This window comes from Gadus morhua, chromosome 11 (assembly GCF_902167405.1).
Source record: "Gadus morhua chromosome 11, gadMor3.0, whole genome shotgun sequence".
Taxonomy (NCBI): domain Eukaryota; kingdom Metazoa; phylum Chordata; class Actinopteri; order Gadiformes; family Gadidae; genus Gadus; species Gadus morhua.
In genome coordinates, this window is record NC_044058.1 from 28,934,200 (window position 1) to 28,954,199 (window position 20,000).

General features: G+C 47.7%; 2 protein-coding genes across 2 annotated transcripts in view; both read right to left on the minus strand.

Annotated features, from left to right (window-relative positions):
* arhgap25 (Rho GTPase activating protein 25) overlaps positions 1 to 1,534 on the minus strand; it is a 13,080-nt gene extending 11,546 nt beyond the window's left edge. Inside the window, exon 1 of the mRNA XM_030371563.1 lies at positions 1,073 to 1,534. Coding sequence (XP_030227423.1) covers positions 1,073 to 1,136 — 64 coding nt within the window. The 5' untranslated portion in view covers positions 1,137 to 1,534. The remainder of the gene's footprint in view (positions 1 to 1,072) is intronic.
* Positions 1,535 to 2,765: 1,231 nt separating this feature from the next.
* Positions 2,766 to 18,821, minus strand: cds2 (CDP-diacylglycerol synthase (phosphatidate cytidylyltransferase) 2). Its single transcript, XM_030371568.1, has 13 exons — positions 18,585 to 18,821; positions 13,237 to 13,370; positions 12,774 to 12,870; positions 12,382 to 12,479; positions 11,371 to 11,510; positions 10,212 to 10,270; positions 9,282 to 9,364; positions 8,684 to 8,771; positions 8,490 to 8,558; positions 7,175 to 7,327; positions 6,639 to 6,758; positions 6,375 to 6,478; positions 2,766 to 6,012 (listed from the first exon to the last, which is right to left on the minus strand). Exons 1-13 carry the CDS (start codon positions 18,639 to 18,641, stop codon positions 5,877 to 5,879), a joined length of 1,338 nt encoding a protein of 445 aa, XP_030227428.1. The 5' UTR covers positions 18,642 to 18,821; the 3' UTR covers positions 2,766 to 5,876.
* Between the last annotated feature and the right edge of the window lie 1,179 nt (positions 18,822 to 20,000).

Consider the following 20,000-nt stretch of genomic DNA (forward strand, 5'->3'; position numbering starts at 1 on the left):
ACCCATCTGGTCCTTGTGGTTCCACTGGCCTCCTCCACCCTTGGGTCCCCATGGGTGGAGGAGGGCAGAGTCTTCCAGAGAACCGCGGCCGGCCGTCCACACCCCAACCCTCCGCCCTGGCATTAGGGTGGGGGTGTTTGTGGTGGGGGTGTTTGTGGTGGGGGTGAGAATCTGATCCCATGCCCTCTGAACCAACGTCTCCAACACGCCCGTGACTGCAGTACTATCGGGCTGCTACACACACACTGTTACACACACTGCTACGCACACTGCTACACACACTGCTACACACACTATAACACACACTGGTACACACAATGGTGCTAACACACTGCTACACACTGGTACTAACACACTGTTGCAAACACTGGTACACACACACTGTTCCACACACTGGTACCTACACACTGTTACACACACTAGCACACACACACTGGTACACACACTGGTACACACACACTGTTCCACACACTGGTACACACCGGTACCTACACACTGTTACACACACTAGCAAACACATACTGTTACACACACACTGGTACACACAAATATACTATATATATATATACTATAAATGCACATTCTGTGACACACATTCTGTGCAACATGCACTCAAACACTTCCAGACACGCCAGCTACTGCAGAACCACAGACCTGCGCACACTATGCTGAATTCCACACATACAAACACACAAACACACACACACACACACACACAAACACATAGGCTCTCCCACTGCGGCATGTTATTTGCACATTGATAAAACCATAGTATGGTTGTATATTATTTCATCCTGTCAGTAAACAGCACAGTCTAAGTTAACATATGACATGAAACAACCATACTGTTTCAGAATAATAAATAACACGTTAGAAACACAAAGCTCATCTGGGTTAATGGAAACACTGAAGTGATGAGAACATCCACAGATTAACGCATGAAGACAAATAGATGGTTTAGGTTTAGGAGAATTGCATAATCTCCAGGTCTAGTTCTTCCTCTTACTCCGTCCTACTCTGCTCATGGAGAAAAGCCTTGTTCTGTTCCTAGACACACACAGACAGGTCTTACCTATTCTGGCCGTCTCCGTCTTGAAGGTGGAGAAGTCCCATGTCCGAGGTAGTTTCAGAGACATTCTTCAGTATCAGATCCTGTCGTGCGCGCACTCACACACACATAGACATCCACACAGATACATACACACATCTGACCTCACACCCCCCACACACACACACTCACACACACACAGTCACACAAACGTGTGCACACACATTATCTAGAGAGATAGCGAGGAGGTGAGCTAAGTGAGGCTGACGTTATGGAACCCGCTGGTATCACACTTCCTACTTCCTGCCTCATGCGTTCTTCTTCTTCTTCTTCTTCTTCTGCTTTTCACAATTTCTAAACAAGTCTGTTCTTGTTGCCTCAACATCCAGGTACACACTAGTCTCTCTCTGTTTCTACACCAAGGTACACTCTGGACTGTCTCTCTCTGCTTCTCTCTCTCTTTCTACATCCAGGTACTCACTGACTCTCTCTCCCTCCCTCTCTCTGTCTACATCAGGTACTCAATGGAGTGATCTCTCTCTCTCTCTCTCTCTCTCTCTCTCTCTCTCTCTCTCTCTCTCTCTCTCTCTCTCTCTCTCTCTCTCTCTCTCTCTCTCTCTGTCTAAATCCAGGTACTCAATGGAGTGATCTCTCTCTCCCTCTCCCTCTCCTTCTCTCTCTCTCTCACTGTCTCCCTCCCTCTCTCTCTGTCTACATCAGGTACTCAATGGAGTGATCTCTCTCTCTCTCTCTCTCTCTCTCTCTCCCTCCCTCTCTCCCTGTCTACATCCAGGTACTCAATGGAGTGATCTCTCTCTCCCTCTCCCTCTCCTTCTCTCTCTCTCTCTCTCACTGTCTCCCTTCCTCTTTCTCTGTCTACATCCAGGTACTCACTGGACTGATCTCTCTCTCCCTCTCTCTCTCCTTCTCTCTCACTGTCTCTCTCACTCTCTCTCACTGTCACTGTCTCTCTCTCTCTCTCTCTCTCTCTCTCTCTCGCTCTCTCTCTCTCTCTCTCTCTCTCTCTCTCTCTCTCTCTCTCTCTCTGTCTACATCCAGGTACTCAATGGAGTGATCTCTCTCTCTCTCTCTCTCTCTCTCTCTCTCTCTCTCTCTCTCTCTCTCTCTCTCTCTCTGTCTACATCCAGGTACTCAATGGAGTGATCTCTCTCTCTCTCTCTCTCTCTCTCTCTCTCTCTCTCTCTCTCTCTCTCTCTCTCTCTCTCTCTCTCTCTCTCTCTCTCTCTCTCTCTCTCTCTCTCTCTCTCTCTCTCTCTCTCTCTCTCTCTCTACATCCAGGGTGCACAGACTGTTCTCTGGTCTCTCTGTAGCGTTTCACAATCCACCCGTCCTCTGCAGCACTCAGGATGGAGACCTTAACAGTTCAACTGAACTTAACTGGAATCATCTCTCTGATCTAGGAAGTGGTTGGTCTTTTTTTCTGATGTGTCTTATGAGGGGGGGGGGGGGGGGGGGTTCTTCAGCTCTCTTCACCGGCTGAAATGGTGAAGCCCTGGAAACTGTGACGCTGTTAAAGCTGAGTAGCCAATATAGCCAACTCTGCCTGTTCAGATTGAGGCTGGAGGGCTGCTTCTTAACATGCCTCCATCATGCCTTTGACAGGCCGAGGGGGAACAGGAGGAGGAGCTCTGGGAATAGGAGGAGGAGCTATGGGAATTGGAGGAGGGGCCAGCGGAACAGAATTGTAAACCAGGAATCTGTCTTTTTTCCTTTTATTGTATTTGAGGAAACAAAAAGCAAAACACATGTAAATAGATACAACAGCTTCTGCGGCCCACAACTGAACACAAACCTATTGAACAGTAATAAGCACAATCTATTTTAAAGCAAATGTAACTTTGTAACCTTTCTTAGGTCAGGCCGCACAACTCCTGTGAATTCCCCATGGCAGTCTGTCGTCCAACAGAAGAAGAGTGCTTGTGTTGGTTTCAGTTTGGGTCATAAACTTTTTCAGTGGAATGTGCAGCTCTCTTAACCCAAGGGTGTTCGTTGAATTGAGGAATGTTTGAAACAACAGTGACACAGCAAGAGGTCAAATACTTCCTACGACGGGACTTCGTTCCGCATACGGACACTGACAGGTGGATGTGGCGCCCTCTTGTGGTCACCCAAAAAACAGGACGGAGAAATGTCACAACTAGTTCTACTGTTCACACTGGTTGAGGTCAAGCACTAACGGCTGCTAAAGTGTTTGTGTTTCCTATAAAGCCCAGCTTAACCTTGAGCAAAACAAATCAAAAACCCTTGAGATAAATATTTAAAAAATTCACACACTTCGCTATTGGCATTATACTTAAATATATATTTTAAAATTCTTTACATTAAGGAAAACACAAACTATGGCTAAACCTTTTGAAATTGGATCATAATAGATCTTATATATATATAGAAATTTGTGTAGCAAAGTAAAAGCACAGCAATACTTTATATCATCTGCAAATGCAAATGTGCACAGCAAGTACTTGAATTGATGGAAACATGAATAAAATGAAATGTTAGATGCATGCTGTGTAGGTATAACTTTTTAATATTGCTGTCCAATGGTCAACAAGACAAGATAGGACCTCGGCTCAAATTGACAGTTACTAAATAACAGCGCCAAACCACACAATGGTTTGATTGGTTCAATTAGTGCCGAGAAAGCTAACAGTCAGCCAATCAGAAGGAAATCATAACCATTGCTTGACCAGTGTTTCACCAGAGGGGGTGTTGTTTAGGTGACATTTTTAACCTATTTTGCTACAGTCCAGTAGATAGGCTGTTAAGACTGACCTATCCAGCACACATCTCGGTGAGCACAGCCACCTGTGAGCTCACCAGGTTACAGCGGAGCTTTCCAAACAGCTTGGCAGAAGACCCTTATGGCTGAGGGTTAGACTGCACGCAACGCAAGTTTCTACCTCTACTTCACTTTGATAGTGAACTCTGTATCCAGCAGTGAAGAGGGCTTCCCTCTTGAAAGCAAAATAAATAAGAGGTGGATAACATGTCATGGAAGAGCATGAGCTGATGGCAAAATGTTTTAATATTAATGTATATATATTAAAAAAAAAAATCTAATTAATGGAATATTTTGTAACAGACACACCGATAGCTTAGGAGTTGGAACACTATCAGCAACAACAGACCAGAGGTCAAAGTGTAACATTGTAGAAGACCTCCATCAGCACCGGCCCTGCTCCTGTGGATTCTGCTCATCAAACGAACGGAACGTGATCCCACACGCTTTGAATCACACGACAGGGCTTTGGCGTGGGCAGCTGAAGCGCTTCAGGAGCAGGACAGTGCGGGGCATATCGACCACTAAACGTCTGAAAACACACGACACGTAACAAACTGAACACATCGCTACGGAAACCCCCCTTCACAATGACCCAAACAAAAACATGATCACAAAAACACAGAAACCCTTTGACCATTTGAATGTGAAGAACCATCGAGTGGCAGATGGAATACTGGTCCGATACCAGTCTGGTTGCTGGTCCGATACCAGTCTCGTTGCTGGTCCAGACCCAGTCTGGGTGCTGGTCTGGTCTGGAGGCTATGGCCCCGGTTAGACGTCTCAGACTAATGAGTGTTGGCAGTGCAGGAGACACACCTGAGGCGTCCTCACCCCGATGTGCTTCAGCCCAAGGGGGGCGCCTTGATGGCCACGAGAACAAAGAACTAACCACAGCAGGGACACGCCGAGTCCACCACTTTAACAAGATAAGTGCGTTTAACAGTAGAACGCTTTTAACAGAGCGTTGCTCCCGCTGTCTTCCCTTTCCTTCTGTTTCTATAGTTTTTCTCCAAGAGCAAATGGTTTGAAATCCCTCACTTAAGTGTTTAAGATGGAGCCTGTAACATTTGGTTGAGTAGCACAGCCAAACAATGATGTGTCAATGGCTCAAGGCCCATCGCAAGCAGCAGCATGAACCCACAACACAGCGTTCATCCTGCTTGGCCATCATATCAATAACGGTGTTCAGTACCTCCTTTTGGCCACATGGAGGAGAGTGATGCCTTGCTTTTAAAACGTCCGCTCCATCTACGAACTAAATGACACCATTTCATCGTACGATAGATAAACTCTACCAGCGTTTGGCGTGGAATAGGAAAAATACTTCTACAATAGAAACTCGCAGCACAATAAAACTTAATGGACCATCGATTGAATTGTTCCCAGAGAATAACAGCACGACATGACAGACGCCACAGAACAGAGTTAGAAACATCAACGGGTTAGATATATGAAACTGAATCGTGGGAAATCAAAAACAGGCGGGCGTGGCAGAACAGCTTGTGAGAAATGTCTAGCGGCAGTGCATTGAAACAAACCAACGAAATAAAACTGGTACCGGGAAACATTACAAACACACACAGATATATTCAATATCTCATGTTCCCACACTAACACGTGTGTATAGATAGGTTGCGTACAGACAGAAACAGACTGCTGGGAGATACCGACGCTGGAAAACCCAGCAAGAAGATCTGTTAAAACGAAGAATAGCACGCTATTCTATGAGCTAACCCTACACACACACACACGCACCTCTGCACACACACGCAGACACACACGAGGCAATAAGTCACGGTTCATTCATCCTTTCTTGGGACGTTTCCTGACATTTCCTCTTATTTCTTGGGACTTTTATTTTCTTCACACACACACACACACACACACACACACACACACACACACACACACACACACACACACACACACACACACACACACACACACACACACACACACACACACACACACACACACACACACGGCAGTGGGGAGGTGGTGGTGGTGGGTGGTGGGGGGTGGGCTCTAGGCCGCAGCCCGCTCCAGGGCGGGCAGCAGGCCCCTCTCGGTGAGGTGCGTCTTCAGAGAGTTGAAGATGTAGAGCTGCTGGTCTGGGCGCAGCGCCAGCAGCTGCTGGATCACCTTGCTGGGGTTGGGACCCCTGGGGAGAGAGGAGACCACAGGGGTCAGAGGAGCACCACAGAGACAGACAGCTGGGGGGAGACAGTCGGTGTCACGGCCCCCACTGAAGGACAGTGACCCCAGTAGGACAGCTGGGGGGAGACAGTCGGTGTCACGGCCCCCACTGAAGGACAGTGACCCCAGTAGGACAGCTGGGGGGATCACGGCCCCCACTGAAGGACAGTGACCCCAGTAGGACAGCTGGGGGGATCACAGCCCCCACTGAAGGACAGTGACCCCAGTAGGACAGCTGGGGGGATCACGGCCCCCACTGAAGGACAGTGACCCCAGTAGGACAGGTCACAGAGCTAGGTGCAGAGTGCCGGTAGGGGGCTGGGGTACCTGATGAAGCTGGCGATGTAGACGTTGACGAAGGTGGCCATCAGGTACTGGCAGTCGAAGCGGTCCATGATGCCCCCGTGACCCGGGATGGTGTTGGCAAAGTCCTGGAGGAGGAGGAGGGGGCCGACATTAACAGAGAGACGCACACACTCAATACAGACACACACACTCAATACAGACACACACACACTCAATACAGACACACACACTCAATACAGACACACACACAAACAAACAGGTACACACACAAACTCACACACACACCTTGATCTTGAAGGCCCTCTTGAAGCCGCTGGCGAAGAAGCCTCCGAAGGGCCCCATGATGGAGGCGAAGGCCGACAGGGCAACACTGTGGATCTGGAAGGGGTAGAGCCTCACCGTGGTCTAGAGAGAGAGAGAGAGAGAGAGAGAGAGAGACAGAGACAGAGACAGAGACAGAGACAGAGACAGAGAGAGAGAGAGAGAGAGAGAGAGAGAGAGAGAGAGAGAGACAGACAGACAGACAGACAGACAGACAGACAGACAGACAGACAGACAGACAGACAGACAGACAGTCCTTCAGTCCCTTTACACAGTTCCACCTCAGTAGGGTCGGCCATTTCTTTCATTTGATTTTTAAACAGTGTTTGAAGATGTGACTTTTAAATGTTATCTGGTCAAATTCACCGACGGCCATCTTAGTTCCATCTTCTGGAATCCCACATTCATTCACCCCCCCCCCCCAACCCCCCCAGCTAGCGTTGAGAGCCAAGATGGCCGCCCGGTGACCAGGGCCCAGAGAAGTGAGAGTCCGTGCTAACCCATCCGGTGAAGGACTCCAGGAACGCAGGCAGGACGTAGTCCGTCAGCTGGAAGAGTTCAGAGGGCTCGCAGTCCACCTGGAACCGGTTGGTGTCGTTGTTGAACTCCACGGGACACACGAAGTACCGGTAGCCCGCCATCACGTAGGACAGCTGGGGGGGGGGAGATGACAACGTAGCGCCATCTTAATGTCTGCTGATAATGAGGATACATCAGGAGGCTAGCAAACTGTAGCTGATTGTAAATGTTAATGTAAATGGACTGCTTTTCTAACCAGTGGCCACTCAAAGTGCTTTACAATATTGCCTCACATTCACCATTCACGCACACATTCTCACACCGATGGCGGAGTCAGCCACGCAAGGAGACAGCCGGCTGGTCAGGAGCAGTTATGGTGAGATGTCTTGCTCAGTGACACCTCGCCACTCAGCTAGGGGGAGCCGGGAATCGAACTAGCAACCTTCAGGTTAGCGAACTGTAGCTATCTGTGGTTGTACATCTGGATGCTAGCAAACTGTAGCTAATTGTGGTTATTCCTCTGTAAGCTAGCAGACTGTAGCTAATAGTAGTTATACATCTGGAAGCTCGCATGATGCATCTCATTATTATTATTATTTTTTTATTATTATTATTATTATTATTATTATTATTATTATTATTATTATTATTATTATTATTATTATTATTATTATTATGCATCTGGAAGATAGCATAGTGTAGCTTATCATTGTGGTACATAATGAGGCTGGCATGATCGTTTATAGCCATTATAAATCAGTTGGTTAGCATAATGTAGCTCACTATCATCAATGGTTAGCTACATTATGCTAGCCTCTTCATGGAAGCTCGCATAATGTATGCAAGCATCGTTGTACAACAGAAGGCTTGTATGATGCAGCTCATGAGCTATATATTAGGAAGATAGCTACTCCTCATTATACATCATATGTAATGCATGTTAGCATCCTGAGACAACAGTGATTACCTCACCATCATACTGCTGGCAGGATGTATGCTAGCATCCTTGTGGATAAACATCATTATCATGGTGCTCTCCCAGGGAATAGTGTTGAACAGTGATTGATGATCTTACAGAATAGTGTTCAACAGTGATTGATGATCTTACAGAATAGTGATTGATGATCTTACAGAATAGTGTTCAACAGTGATTGATGATCTTACAGAATAGTGTTGAATAGTGATTGATGATCTTACAGAATAGTGTTGAACAGTGATTGATGATCTTACAGAATAGTGTTGAATAGTGATTGATGATCTTACAGAATAGTGTTGAACAGTGATTGATGATCTTACCAGGATTCCGAACACGACGGTGGCGAAGAACCCTCCGATAAATCCCTCCCACGTCTTCTTCGGGGACAGCTGCGGGCGACAGGGGATATTTAAACTTTTTCGTATTGTTGTGATCGGCAACGGAAACAAAAAGCATTGAATATCATTTTCTTATATTCAAGAACTAGGGGTGGACAAACAGAACCAGCCCCCACCTTGATGAGGGGTGTGCGTCCGAAGAAGAATCCGAACATGTAGGCCATGATGTCGTTGCAGATGACGCAGGAAATGGGCACGATGAACCTGAGGAGGCAGGCAGAGGCTTGGAGACAACCGACCAATCACAGCGCAGCCCTCAGACCTACAGCATCAAGGCCTCCCCGCACTGCTCAGCCTCCCTGGGAGGGTTTAGTGAGGTGCCTTGAGGCAGGATGTTGGGTCTGTGGTGCAAATATTTAGCCTGTGGTGTTTATTCAAATTGTTGGGTAAGTGTTTGCATATTATAGCCAATTACAACACAACACACATCAGTGTGCTCACTCATTGCCACTGCAACTGTCATGCAATCTTTGCATTTCCGTTTAGACTACTCGTATCGTGTATGGGTGTATTAAGTAGACTTTTGCATATTCTAATGCCGGGTTTTATTTGTGTTCCCATCTTGCTGTGGCACCGAATAGAACGAATAATAAAGTACATCTCCTCTGTTCCAGAAAGTGAGGAGCAGGCTCTGCACTCCCAGCATGCACCACAGGGTGCATGTCTGTCTCAAAACGGCTGCCCGGTGGTTGTCACGGTGAGCGGAGCTCTTACCAGATCATCCCCTCAAACAGGTTATGGATGATGAGGTGGGACTGGGTCACTACTATCAGCAGGGTCACGTGGGTCCAGCCGAACTGGAGGCGGGGGGGAGAGGGGAATCAAACACACAACAGCTTTTGATTAATGTGTGAAACGCACACAAAAAGGACATTTTCAAACGAAGATCGCCGGACCGTCGAGGGGCCCGCTGAAGGGGAATGTGTGGTAGCGCTTCAGTCTCGGTAAGAGGGGGATGTGGTTTCCTCAAAGGTGCAACATGAGGCTGCAGGGCTGACGGAAGAGGAGTGCTCAGTATCCGCCGTGGCGCAGGGCTGCGTTGGGGGAGCTACGAGCTACAAGCTACGAGCTAACAGCTAACAGCAGAGCTACAGTACTACGTACCGAGATCTGCTTGACCAACGTGGCAATTACTGTAATTATGAGCTGGACCCAGCTGCTCTGTTCCTCCAGATAACACCTCCCCTCCAGAGCTTCACGCCACACGTTACCGTTCACATCCTTCTTTCAGTGTTCCTCCAGATAACCTCCGCCTGTGGAGCTTCACGCCACATGTGAGTGTTCCTCCAGATAACATCTGGAACTTCACGACACATGTTGGTGTCAAGTGACCACTGTGGAGCCTTGTCTGTCAAGGCGGCTTCATGTCACATGTTTGTGTCGCTGGGCTATTTGTGACACAAGGCGTCTGTTGTTCAACTACATTGACTTTGGTGCATTTAGCGGTTTGGGTTATTCATGGCGTTGGTCAGCAGTCGATGGAAACTTCTGGAGGAATGTCTACGTCTGTCGTAGCCTGGAGCAGCGAGGGCAAGGGGAGGAGGAGGAGGAGGAGGAGGAGGAGGAGGAGGAGGTGATGAGGGTGGAGGGGGTGAGGGGGGTGGAGGGGGTGAGGGGGGGGTTGGGGGCCAGGGAACCACTCACCATGTAGAACTGCAGGCGGTAGTGTTTCTTCACCAGGCTGAGGACAAACATACAGAAACCTGCAGGAGGAGAGAGGAGCAGCGATCAGTCAGAGCAGGAGAACAGACTCCTGCAGGAGGAGAGAGGAGCAGCGATCAGTCAGAGCAGGAGAACAGACTCCTGCAGGAGGAGAGCGGAGCAGCGATCAGTCAGAGCAGGAGAACAGACTCCTGCAGGAGGAGAGAGGAGCAGCGATCAGTCAGAGCAGGAGAACAGACTCCTGCAGGAGGAGAGAGGAGCAGCTTGGAGGTCATCGTGGAGGTCAGAGGAGGAGGAACAGATGCCTCTTGTTCTGCGGGGGGATCACTCACTAAGGGAGACGTGCCAGCTATGGCAAACTAAAATTAGACTGACCTATATAAAGGAGGAAGAGGAAGGAAGGAAGGAAGGAAGGAAAGAGAGAAGAGAGAAGAGAGAAGAGAGAAGAGAGAGAGAGAGAGAGAGAGAGAGAGAGAGAGAGAGAGAGAGATTTGTATTTTGAGTCCTAATTAAAAGGTCAAATTAATTGTAAAAAAGCTTTTCTTTTATTAATCAAAAGGACAGATACAATTGGAGAGAGCTGATGTTTCCGAAATCTAAAACATCCTTCAATACAATACAAGGCTGTAAGGAGACTCTGTAATAAAACATCCTTCAATACAATACAAGGCTGTAAGGAGACTCTGTAATAAACCATCCTTCAATACAATACAAGGCTGTAAGGAGACTCTGTAATAAAACTCACAGCTCAACTTCCTTCCTCCCTACTTCCTGTTTTTCTCTCTGCAATAGCGTCGGACACACACCAGAACAGGAAGTCAGCCTCTACAGTGTCTTCAAAGTCGAATCAGAAGAGACCGAACACCTCACAAAATAAAAGCTACACAACTCTCCCACTGAGAACATAATTGAACTGCTAGAACGGCCCATTTAGCAGCGCAAAGAGGCCTCCAGTGAATTAAAACACACTTCCTTAACGGCCGGAAGGGGGGGTGTCCTACCCTCCTCCTACTTTATCGATTTTTTCTAATTTGTGAATTAGAGAATTAAATCTCAGGCACAGCCTGCAGTACCCTGGTGTACCACCGGGGGCGAGACCTGCGCTAGGCTCCCCGGCGGCGGTGGCAGCGGCGGTCTGTACCCGTGAGGTAGAGCGCGAAGGAGATGAAGCGATGGTATTTGCTGAGGATGCGCAGAGGCTCCTCCCTCTGGACCAGGCTGAAGAAGTAGTCCGTGACCGTCTCTCCGTAGAAGAAGTAGTTGACGCACAGCAGGAAGTACCTGGGGGTGATAGGGGAGGAGTCAAACAAACAAACCGACTCGTCTCCAGGAGCGTCCATTGTGCTCAGCGGGAAACGGAAGTCATAAAGACGGAGAAGAAAGAAGCGGGAAAAGTGGCCATTTTGAGGCTGCTGACTAACCCATGAAAATTGTATATAATGGAAACAATATTATGTTTATTACTTGATACTAACTGTGTATAACACATAGGAAACTATGTGCTATACAGTTCTTTATTTTTTTCCCCACAGTTGGAGCACAATGAATGCCAGTAGAAACTAGAAATATGTCGGCGTCTACCACTAAGGAACAAGGCAAACACTTTCTATTCTTATATTCTATTGGGTTTGTGGGGGTTTCAATATGGGGTTATCTAGATCTACAACAGACAGATCAACATATGTCTCTACACAAACCTCAGGACGTCTGGAAAATAAATAAAAACAATAAGAAACAAAGATTAACTTGTTTTATCTCAGCAGTGGTGTGTGTGTGAGTGTGAGTGTGTGTGTGTGTGTGAGTGTGAGTGTGAGTGTGAGTGTGAGTGTGAGTGTGAGTGTGAGTGTGTGTGTGAGTGTGTGTGTGAGTGTGAGTGTGAGTGTGAGTGTGTGTGTGAGTGTGAGTGTGAGTGTGAGTGTGAGTGTGAGTGTGAGTGTGTGTGTGAGTGTGAGTGTGAGTGTGTGTGTGAGTGTGAGTGTGAGTGTGAGTGTGAGTGTGAGTGTGAGTGTGAGTGTGAGTGTGTGAGTGTGAGTGTGAGTGTGAGTGTGAGTGTGAGTGTGAGTGTGAGTGTGTGTGTGTGTGTGTGAGTGTGAGTGTGAGTGTGAGTGTGAGTGTGAGTGTGAGTGTGAGTGTGAGTGTGAGTGAGTCCTACCAGCTGAGGCTTCTGAACCAGGGAAGATGGTAGGAGTGGTACACGCTGTAGCCAATGTGGATGATCTCCTGGAAGCATTTGATCTGAACACAGAGGACCTGTGGGAGAAGCACACACACAACCTTACACACACCTTACACCGAACACAACCTTAGACAGACACACACAACCTCATCTACACACACACCCTTATACACAAACACACACACTCACACAACCTTACACACACACAACCATACACTAACACACTTACTTACCCACAACCACAACCCTTACACACACACACACACCCTTATATACACTAACACACCCTTACTTACTTACACACAGGCTAACAATGAGGGCTAACAATGAGGGCTAACGTGTGCGTGTGCGCGCGTGTGTGTACTCACGATCATCATGAGCACGATGGGGCCCATGTAGATGATGAAGAAGAAGAAGGAGATCATGGCCATGGTGAGGATCCCCCGCACCCACCAGTTCCTCCATCTGCACACACACACACACACACACACACACACACACACACACACACACACACACACACACACACACACACACACACACACACACACACACACACACACACACACACACACACACACACAGTAGCTTTAGAGGAAGACGTCTTGTTTCGTTAATCCTGACCATAACAAGTCACACACAGTATTTTGGACACTGGAGAATTGGGGAGTTTTATTCACACTTAGTTTGAAGCCAATCACTTGTATTGTGTGAAGGCCGGATTAGGTTGTAGGAATCAAGGGTTTAGGGTTAGGGTCTGGGTTAGGGTTAGGGTTAGTGGTAGGGTCTAGGTAGGTGGTTCTAGAGGGGGGTCTCCTAAGTCCAGCCCACCTTGAGGAGAGTCCCGACAGCGCCTTGTTCAGGACCTCTGGGGTGTCGTCAGACGTCACTGGCACCTCAGGGGGGCCCGAGTCCACCTTGGAGTCGCTGTCGGACGCTCCGTCCTTCAGCTCGCTCTCGGACCCCTGGACGGACGGACGGACACACACACGATCACATGGCTGGTTTGTTTACATCCTCCACCTCGCTGACCCTCAACAAAATAAAAGCGTGACACCGGAATGGAGAGCAACAGAAAAGTACGGCAACACAGCCTGAGCCAACAGGGACTCCATGTCACTCCAGTGGTTAATGTGTGCCGTAAGAAGGCCTCACATTCTGCCGGATTCCCTCCTTTTATGGAAGAAGACGAGAGGGAAAGTCGTGTTTCTGGTTCGGAGGGTGACGCCTGCCCCTGACTCACTAGCTGAAGCAGAGACCGCAGCTGAATACGTTGGTTCGGATTACATTTTACGGTGTCATACCACTGACAACAGTGGAGTTGTATCGATAGCCTGGCTAATGGACTATAAAGGTCTGTGTGTCTTAATGGTTTCCAGGAAGCTCACGGTACAGTTCTGATCAATTAACAGTGACAGGACATACGTCTGTACTCGTCTGTCAGTCTGTGGAACCGAGCCGACTGCGTTTTCCCATCCCCCTGCAGACAGGGGAGAGCCAAACTGGTAGAGCAACTTGAACTCACAGCTCGGCTACAGATCCTCCTGCTACAGTTTGTCCCATCCCTGGTGCACACACACACACACACACACACACACACACACACACACACACGAGGATTTCCTGAAGAGTGTGTAGTGTTTACATCAAATCCTGCCGCTCCAATCATCCAGCATTCTGCTGCACTTTAATCAGTGTGCGTGGTTCGTTGTGTCTGTTGGCGTGTGCGCTCGCCGGAGCATGGCCTGGCCTGGCGTGTGCATCCGCTCCTTCTGTTCTGCGGTCTCGTCGCGTCTGACGGGTTCTCCATGGCAACATGTCAACAGAGTGGGCATCGCCAAAAAGGATTAGAGAGAGAGAGATCTCTCTCTCTCTCTCTCTCTCTCTCTCTCTCTCTCTCTCTCTCTCTCTCTCTCTCTCTCTCTCTCTCTCTCTCTCTCTCTCTCTCTCTCTCTCTCTCTCTCTCTCTCTCTCTCTCTCTCTCTCTCTCTCTCTCTCTCTCTCTCTCTCTCCTGAACACACACACGGTGTGTTGTGGTCGGTGGCTGCTCATCCAGGCAGTTTGCTTCACGTCTCTCCTGATGGTCTCCTCTTTGGCATCAGCTCTGTCTCTCCCCCCCCTCACTCCACCGAGCGGTCTAATGGTTTGTTTGAGGAGGGAGGGGGGGAGAAGGAAAGAGAGAGAGTACTAAATGTTCTCCAGCAGAATCGGTACTTACCGATGTTCCCTAATGTGATTGGTCACTTAGGTTGAAGTGAATCTTGGAGGTTACGATGTTTTGATCAACCATCCTCCTGGAACATCGACAGCGCCAGAACAAGGGCTCCATGTTTCCTCAAAACACAAATAGAACCCTTATCCTACACAGCTGCAACCATAAGGGCTGTTGTTTCCATGGAGACCATCCCATTATGCAGGATGCTCCTTTGGTTAAAAATAGGCCTTCGCCTCATGCAAACAAAACCACTGTGCCACACACACACACACACACACACACACACACACACACACACACACACACACACACACACACACACACACACACACACACACACACACACACACACACACACACACACACACACACAGGGCCCCCCCTTCCTGTGCCACCTGGCAGCGTCCCAAGCTGCCTCTTTGGCAGATTTCTGAAGTGAATTAAGATAGGCCTAAGTCACAAAGTAGTGAAAGATTAAGCAGAATAAACTTAAAGTATTTAATAACTCTCTAGATGATTAAACCCGCAACGGCCTGTGAATTTTCCAGCCAATGTTGAGGTCTATCAAAGATTCCTGATTGGTGTCCCAGTGAAGCAGGTTCCTGATCAAAGGGTCAGTTAGACGAGGCTAGCTGGATGATCGTTACATTTACATTCTACATTTAGGGCATTTAGCAGAGACGCTTTTATCCAAAGCGACTTACAATAAGTACATTAGTCAGAAAAAAGAGAAACAACAATATACCGCTGTAGGTACAGTAAGGATGTTCATGGAACCAAGTGCCAAGCACTAACCATCACTAGGTTAACCCATTCCCCGTAAACAACAAAGATAGCTAGGATAAAATGCTACACAATGCTAGGTACAACATCCACTAAGTGCGTAAAAGCGGGTGTGGGGGGGGGGGGGGGGGGGGGGGGGGGGTGAGGGAGGAGGCTATGCAGAGTCTCGTGACTCTGAACTCTGATCTAACGTATGTGAGCCATTCCATCTCTGGTCCCTAGCCGCCTCCGAGGAAAGGGACTGCAGGGGGTCCAGTCCCGGCTAGGGGGTCCAGGACCCGGCAAGAACCAGAAGCTACCAGGTGACTAGGCCGGGAGAGGGAGACCAGTGAGATACACTACAGCCCGTCTACAAAACACACACCCTGATCTCCTCCGACAGGAAGACGAGGACGTCAGTGAACAGCGAGAAGGTCAGGACCACGACCAACAGGAGAACAACAACTAGAGAATAAAGATGGGGTTTTGGGACAAAGAATTAGACAAAGCCATATCCGAAACATGCGAGAGACAGGGCAATCTCTGGCTTCCTCTCTCCATGCTTCACCCATGTGATTGAAGGGTAATCACATTACATCCATAACCAGATGACGGGTTTCGACCCAGGACAGGATGTCAGGACCCCACTGCAGTCATACTCCAGTGCACTGGTTCCCGACCTATGGCTTGCAGTATGTCCATAAATAGTCCTCAAGACCTTTCGCGGGTCATCTCACACGTACCGGGTCGACGGTACCATGAGCATATGGTACCGTACCGTCTGAGCAGAGTGCCAGCACCCTGCAGGAAGGCTAGAGGGAACCAGTGGGGATCAGGTCAGCAACATCACAATGGAATACATGAGCCACAAGGCTGCATCTACTCAACAACGTGCATCTTTTACATTTACATTTAGCGCAGTTAGCAGATGCTTTTATACAAAGAGACTTAGGGTACAACCCTTCATACACACATTCAAACACCAATGGCGGTGTCAACCGCGCGGGGCGTCAGCCAGCCCGTCTGGAGCAGTTACGCCTTGTTCACACTGCATGCGTCCGTCGACGGATGGGGGCTTTTTGACGCATCCATGTGTTTTTCCGGGTTGTATTACAAAGGCGATTTCATTGGACAGTGTCCTTGCGTATATTTGCATCACGCAGTGCGATTGGCTGACGGATCCGTCGCTGCCTGAAAAGTTGAACATTTCTCAACTTTTTGACTGAGGCCACGGAGCCGACAGAACGGACAGACCCACAATGCATTTCGCGAGCGCCACATGCAAAGTCAATGAGATCCGTCGACGGACGGAGGTAGTGTGAACAAGGGGTTAGGGTGAGGTGTCTTGCTCAGGGAGACCTCGCCGCCCAGCTATGAGGAGCCGGGGATCGAACTAGCAACCTTCTGGTTACAACTCAACCAGCTTTACCTCCTGAAATAAGCCGACCTGTATTATCCATTTATTTTCAATCATCTACATAAGTGATCATCTGCAGTAGCTGCAGTAGTGGCTTTATTGACGACAGCAGCCGTACTTGGAATACACAATCAATATGGTGATCAATATTACTTTAGGGAATGTTCTCTTATCTGACTTGTGATTCGTGTCACCGTAAGAAATCTAAAATACCTGTGAACACAAGCAACGATCCATGACACCATGGAACCGGTTAATTTGATCAAAACCCTTTGGCACTCCTTTATCAACCGTTAACCATAAACAGAGATCTCAACCAGGCATGAGGTAATGGGCAAATAAAACATGTCTAGGTAGGTTTTGGGCCGTCTGTCCCTGGAAACATTGGTAGCGTGCAAGCTACAATATTATCAGAAGCCATGGAGGGGCACCGGATCAAACCGGACGTATGTGGTGGCCGTACGCAAATTAATGCTGTGGACATTTAATGAGATGGCTTCATAAGCTTTTACCTCTGCTGCCATTAAGAGCGTAGAGGCACTCTGTTGATCATCAGTTAAATACATGAATACATACATCAATATTTTAATATACACTTTCTCTGCTGGTACCGTTTTACGGACATAGACTGCATCATTGATTTGATTAATATTGCATTAGGAAGTAGAAAGACCAACATTGTTAATTAATGAAGCTCTTTGTTATTGGGATCGGAGCGATTGGTGGATATACCGACCCAAACAGTATGAAGAATATATCGATAGAAATACAATTAAAGTTTTAGACTCCTAAATAACTAAATACATCGAATCTCAACTAGTATGGACATTTAAGGTAAGGATAAGGGCCAGATTTATGCTATATTTGGAGGTTTTAAAAAGAATGTTTAAAAACTTGACCTTTTTAAAGAGTTAAGACACTGTTTATTAAGTTCTGGGAACTCAAATAAGTCGTAGATCAAATTTGTGAAGAGGCCAGTTTTACATAGCATTATATTGATTGATTTAACCATGCAATAGCCTAAATCAACACAACATAAGGCTACCGTTTAAAGAAAATTGTAGAATACATTCATTCATCAAATGAAGATAAATATATTTGTTAGATTTCTGAATGATTTTCTGTTCAAAACCAGCAGGGGTTGATGCACTACAAACAGCGGTTTGCTGCTTGGGTCAAAGGAGGGGGGGTTTGAGTACAGAAAAACGGACAAAGTTTCCTTGGGTCAAGTGTACTATTACTGGATTATTAAACCATCATACAAATAAATAGATATATAAGAAAAGGTCTAGCAATGTTTACCACTTTCTCACTCTCTGCACTGCACTGAAAACACATTCAACTACAAAATGTCCCTGCATCAACAGCCTTCACCGGCACCTCTCTCTGAGCTCTGGGTCACAATGTACACAAACATATGGAGAAAACGTATCCTTCAAAGACTGCTTTTAGCATGTGTATATTATGGGACCCAACCCCACACTCAGAACAATAAGCAGTGGACCACCTTTTAAAACTTGACCGCAGCCCATTTACGCTCCCGAGCCGCCGCTTGGGAACCCCTGGCCTTACACTGGTGCACCAGTCAGCCGCGTCCAGCCGCCACTGGTCACAGTATCAAGCGAGAACATCACACCAACACCAGCCTTTACCGCTGCTCATCCCAGCTAAGGCGCTTTTGTGGGTTGTTCTTCAGCGCTTGAGTCAGACTAGCAGTGGCTCCAGGGGGGTAGCGGCTAAAGCTAACGCTGCTAAAGCGTTCCCACACCAGAACCCGGGTCTACCTTGTCCTCTGACGGCGGGTCGGCGTCGGTCGCTCCGCGGTGTCGTAGTTCCGTCATGATGTCGCCTGCTGCTGACCCGAACCCAACACGTTTAAATCCCCGATGCGGTGCGAAAACAACCCGTTTGTTGTTGTTGTCGTGTTCCGCGGATGAGGAGAGCAGCGGTCTTCAGAGAGCAGCTCCGTCAGTCTCTACTGTCCCTCGCCCCGCCTCCTTGGTGGGCTGGTTCTGCTTTCACTGGTCCCGCCTCCTGTGTGGGATTGGTTCATACATCAAACACACCCTCTCTACTGTCCCTGGACCCGCCTCCTCGGTGGTCTCTACTGTCCCTGGCCCCGCCTCCTGGGTGGTCTCTACTGTCCCTGGCCCCGCCTCCTGGGTGGTCTCTACTGTCCCTGGCCCCGCCCCCCGGATGGGCTGGGTCTACTTGCTCCGCCTCCTCGGGGGTCTCTACTGTCCCTGGCTCCGCCTCCTCGGTGTTCTCTACTGTCCCTAGGAGAGCAACTCCATGTAGGACGTTTCTATACATAAATGTAAGCACTGTGGCAGTAGTAATGCAATATTTAGAAAATGATACCCAAGTACTTTTAAAAATAAGTACTTCAGTACTTTTACTTAAGTAGACATCTGACTGTAGTACTTTTACTTGTACTTGAGTAAAATGTACCAAGGGGTATCTGTACTTTTACTCAAGTAAGGGAGCTGTGTACTCTGTCCGCCTCTGGATATTATAATAAGAGCCCTCTGATACATGATGATTATTATAATAACCTACTGATAACTTTAGCGATTATTAGTATTATAATAATAACCTACTATTGATACATGGTCATTTTTATAATTACCTACTGGTGAAGCATGATTATTACTATAATAACCTTCTGATGATGCAAGATTATTACTATAATAACCTACGAATGATGCATGGTTATTAAAAGCCCAATAATGATCCATGGTTATTAATAACCTACTAATGATACATGATCATTTATAACTTACTCCTGATACATGGTTATTAATAACCTACTAGTGATAGATTATTAATAACCTTCACATCTTCCAGATAGGCTACATGAAACATAACAGTATAAAATATACAGATCGATTTATACATGGTTAAAAGTCATTCACATATTTGCAACCATGGAAACAAACATATCCATTAAATGATGTGCCAGTGAGGCGTAATACCCATACGAGCATCTTGGAGTTTACCCCGCAACAGGATAATGATGCTGATAAACCTCCTCTACCCGGAGGCCAAGCTCTGTTCTCAGCCTTTGCCGCTAGGGGGCAGCAGAAGCCCACACATCACGCCAATCAGCCCCATTTCCACAGGCCCACGTTCTGTTCTCACTTTCACCACTAGGGGGCAGCAGAAGCCCACACACCTCGTCCAACTTCATCAATAGTGAA

Coding starts and splice junctions, on each gene's coding strand:
- cds2 (XM_030371568.1), bottom strand. CDS start 18,641: ATGACGGAACTACGACACCGCGGAGCGACCGACGCCGACCCGCCGTCA. Junction 12,480..12,773: donor CCATCGTGCTCATGATGATC/GTGAGTACACAC, acceptor CTTCTCCCACAG/GTCCTCTGTGTTCAGATCAA. Junction 6,759..7,174: donor TGGAGTCCTTCACCGGATGG/GTTAGCACGGAC, acceptor CTCTCTCTCTAG/ACCACGGTGAGGCTCTACCC.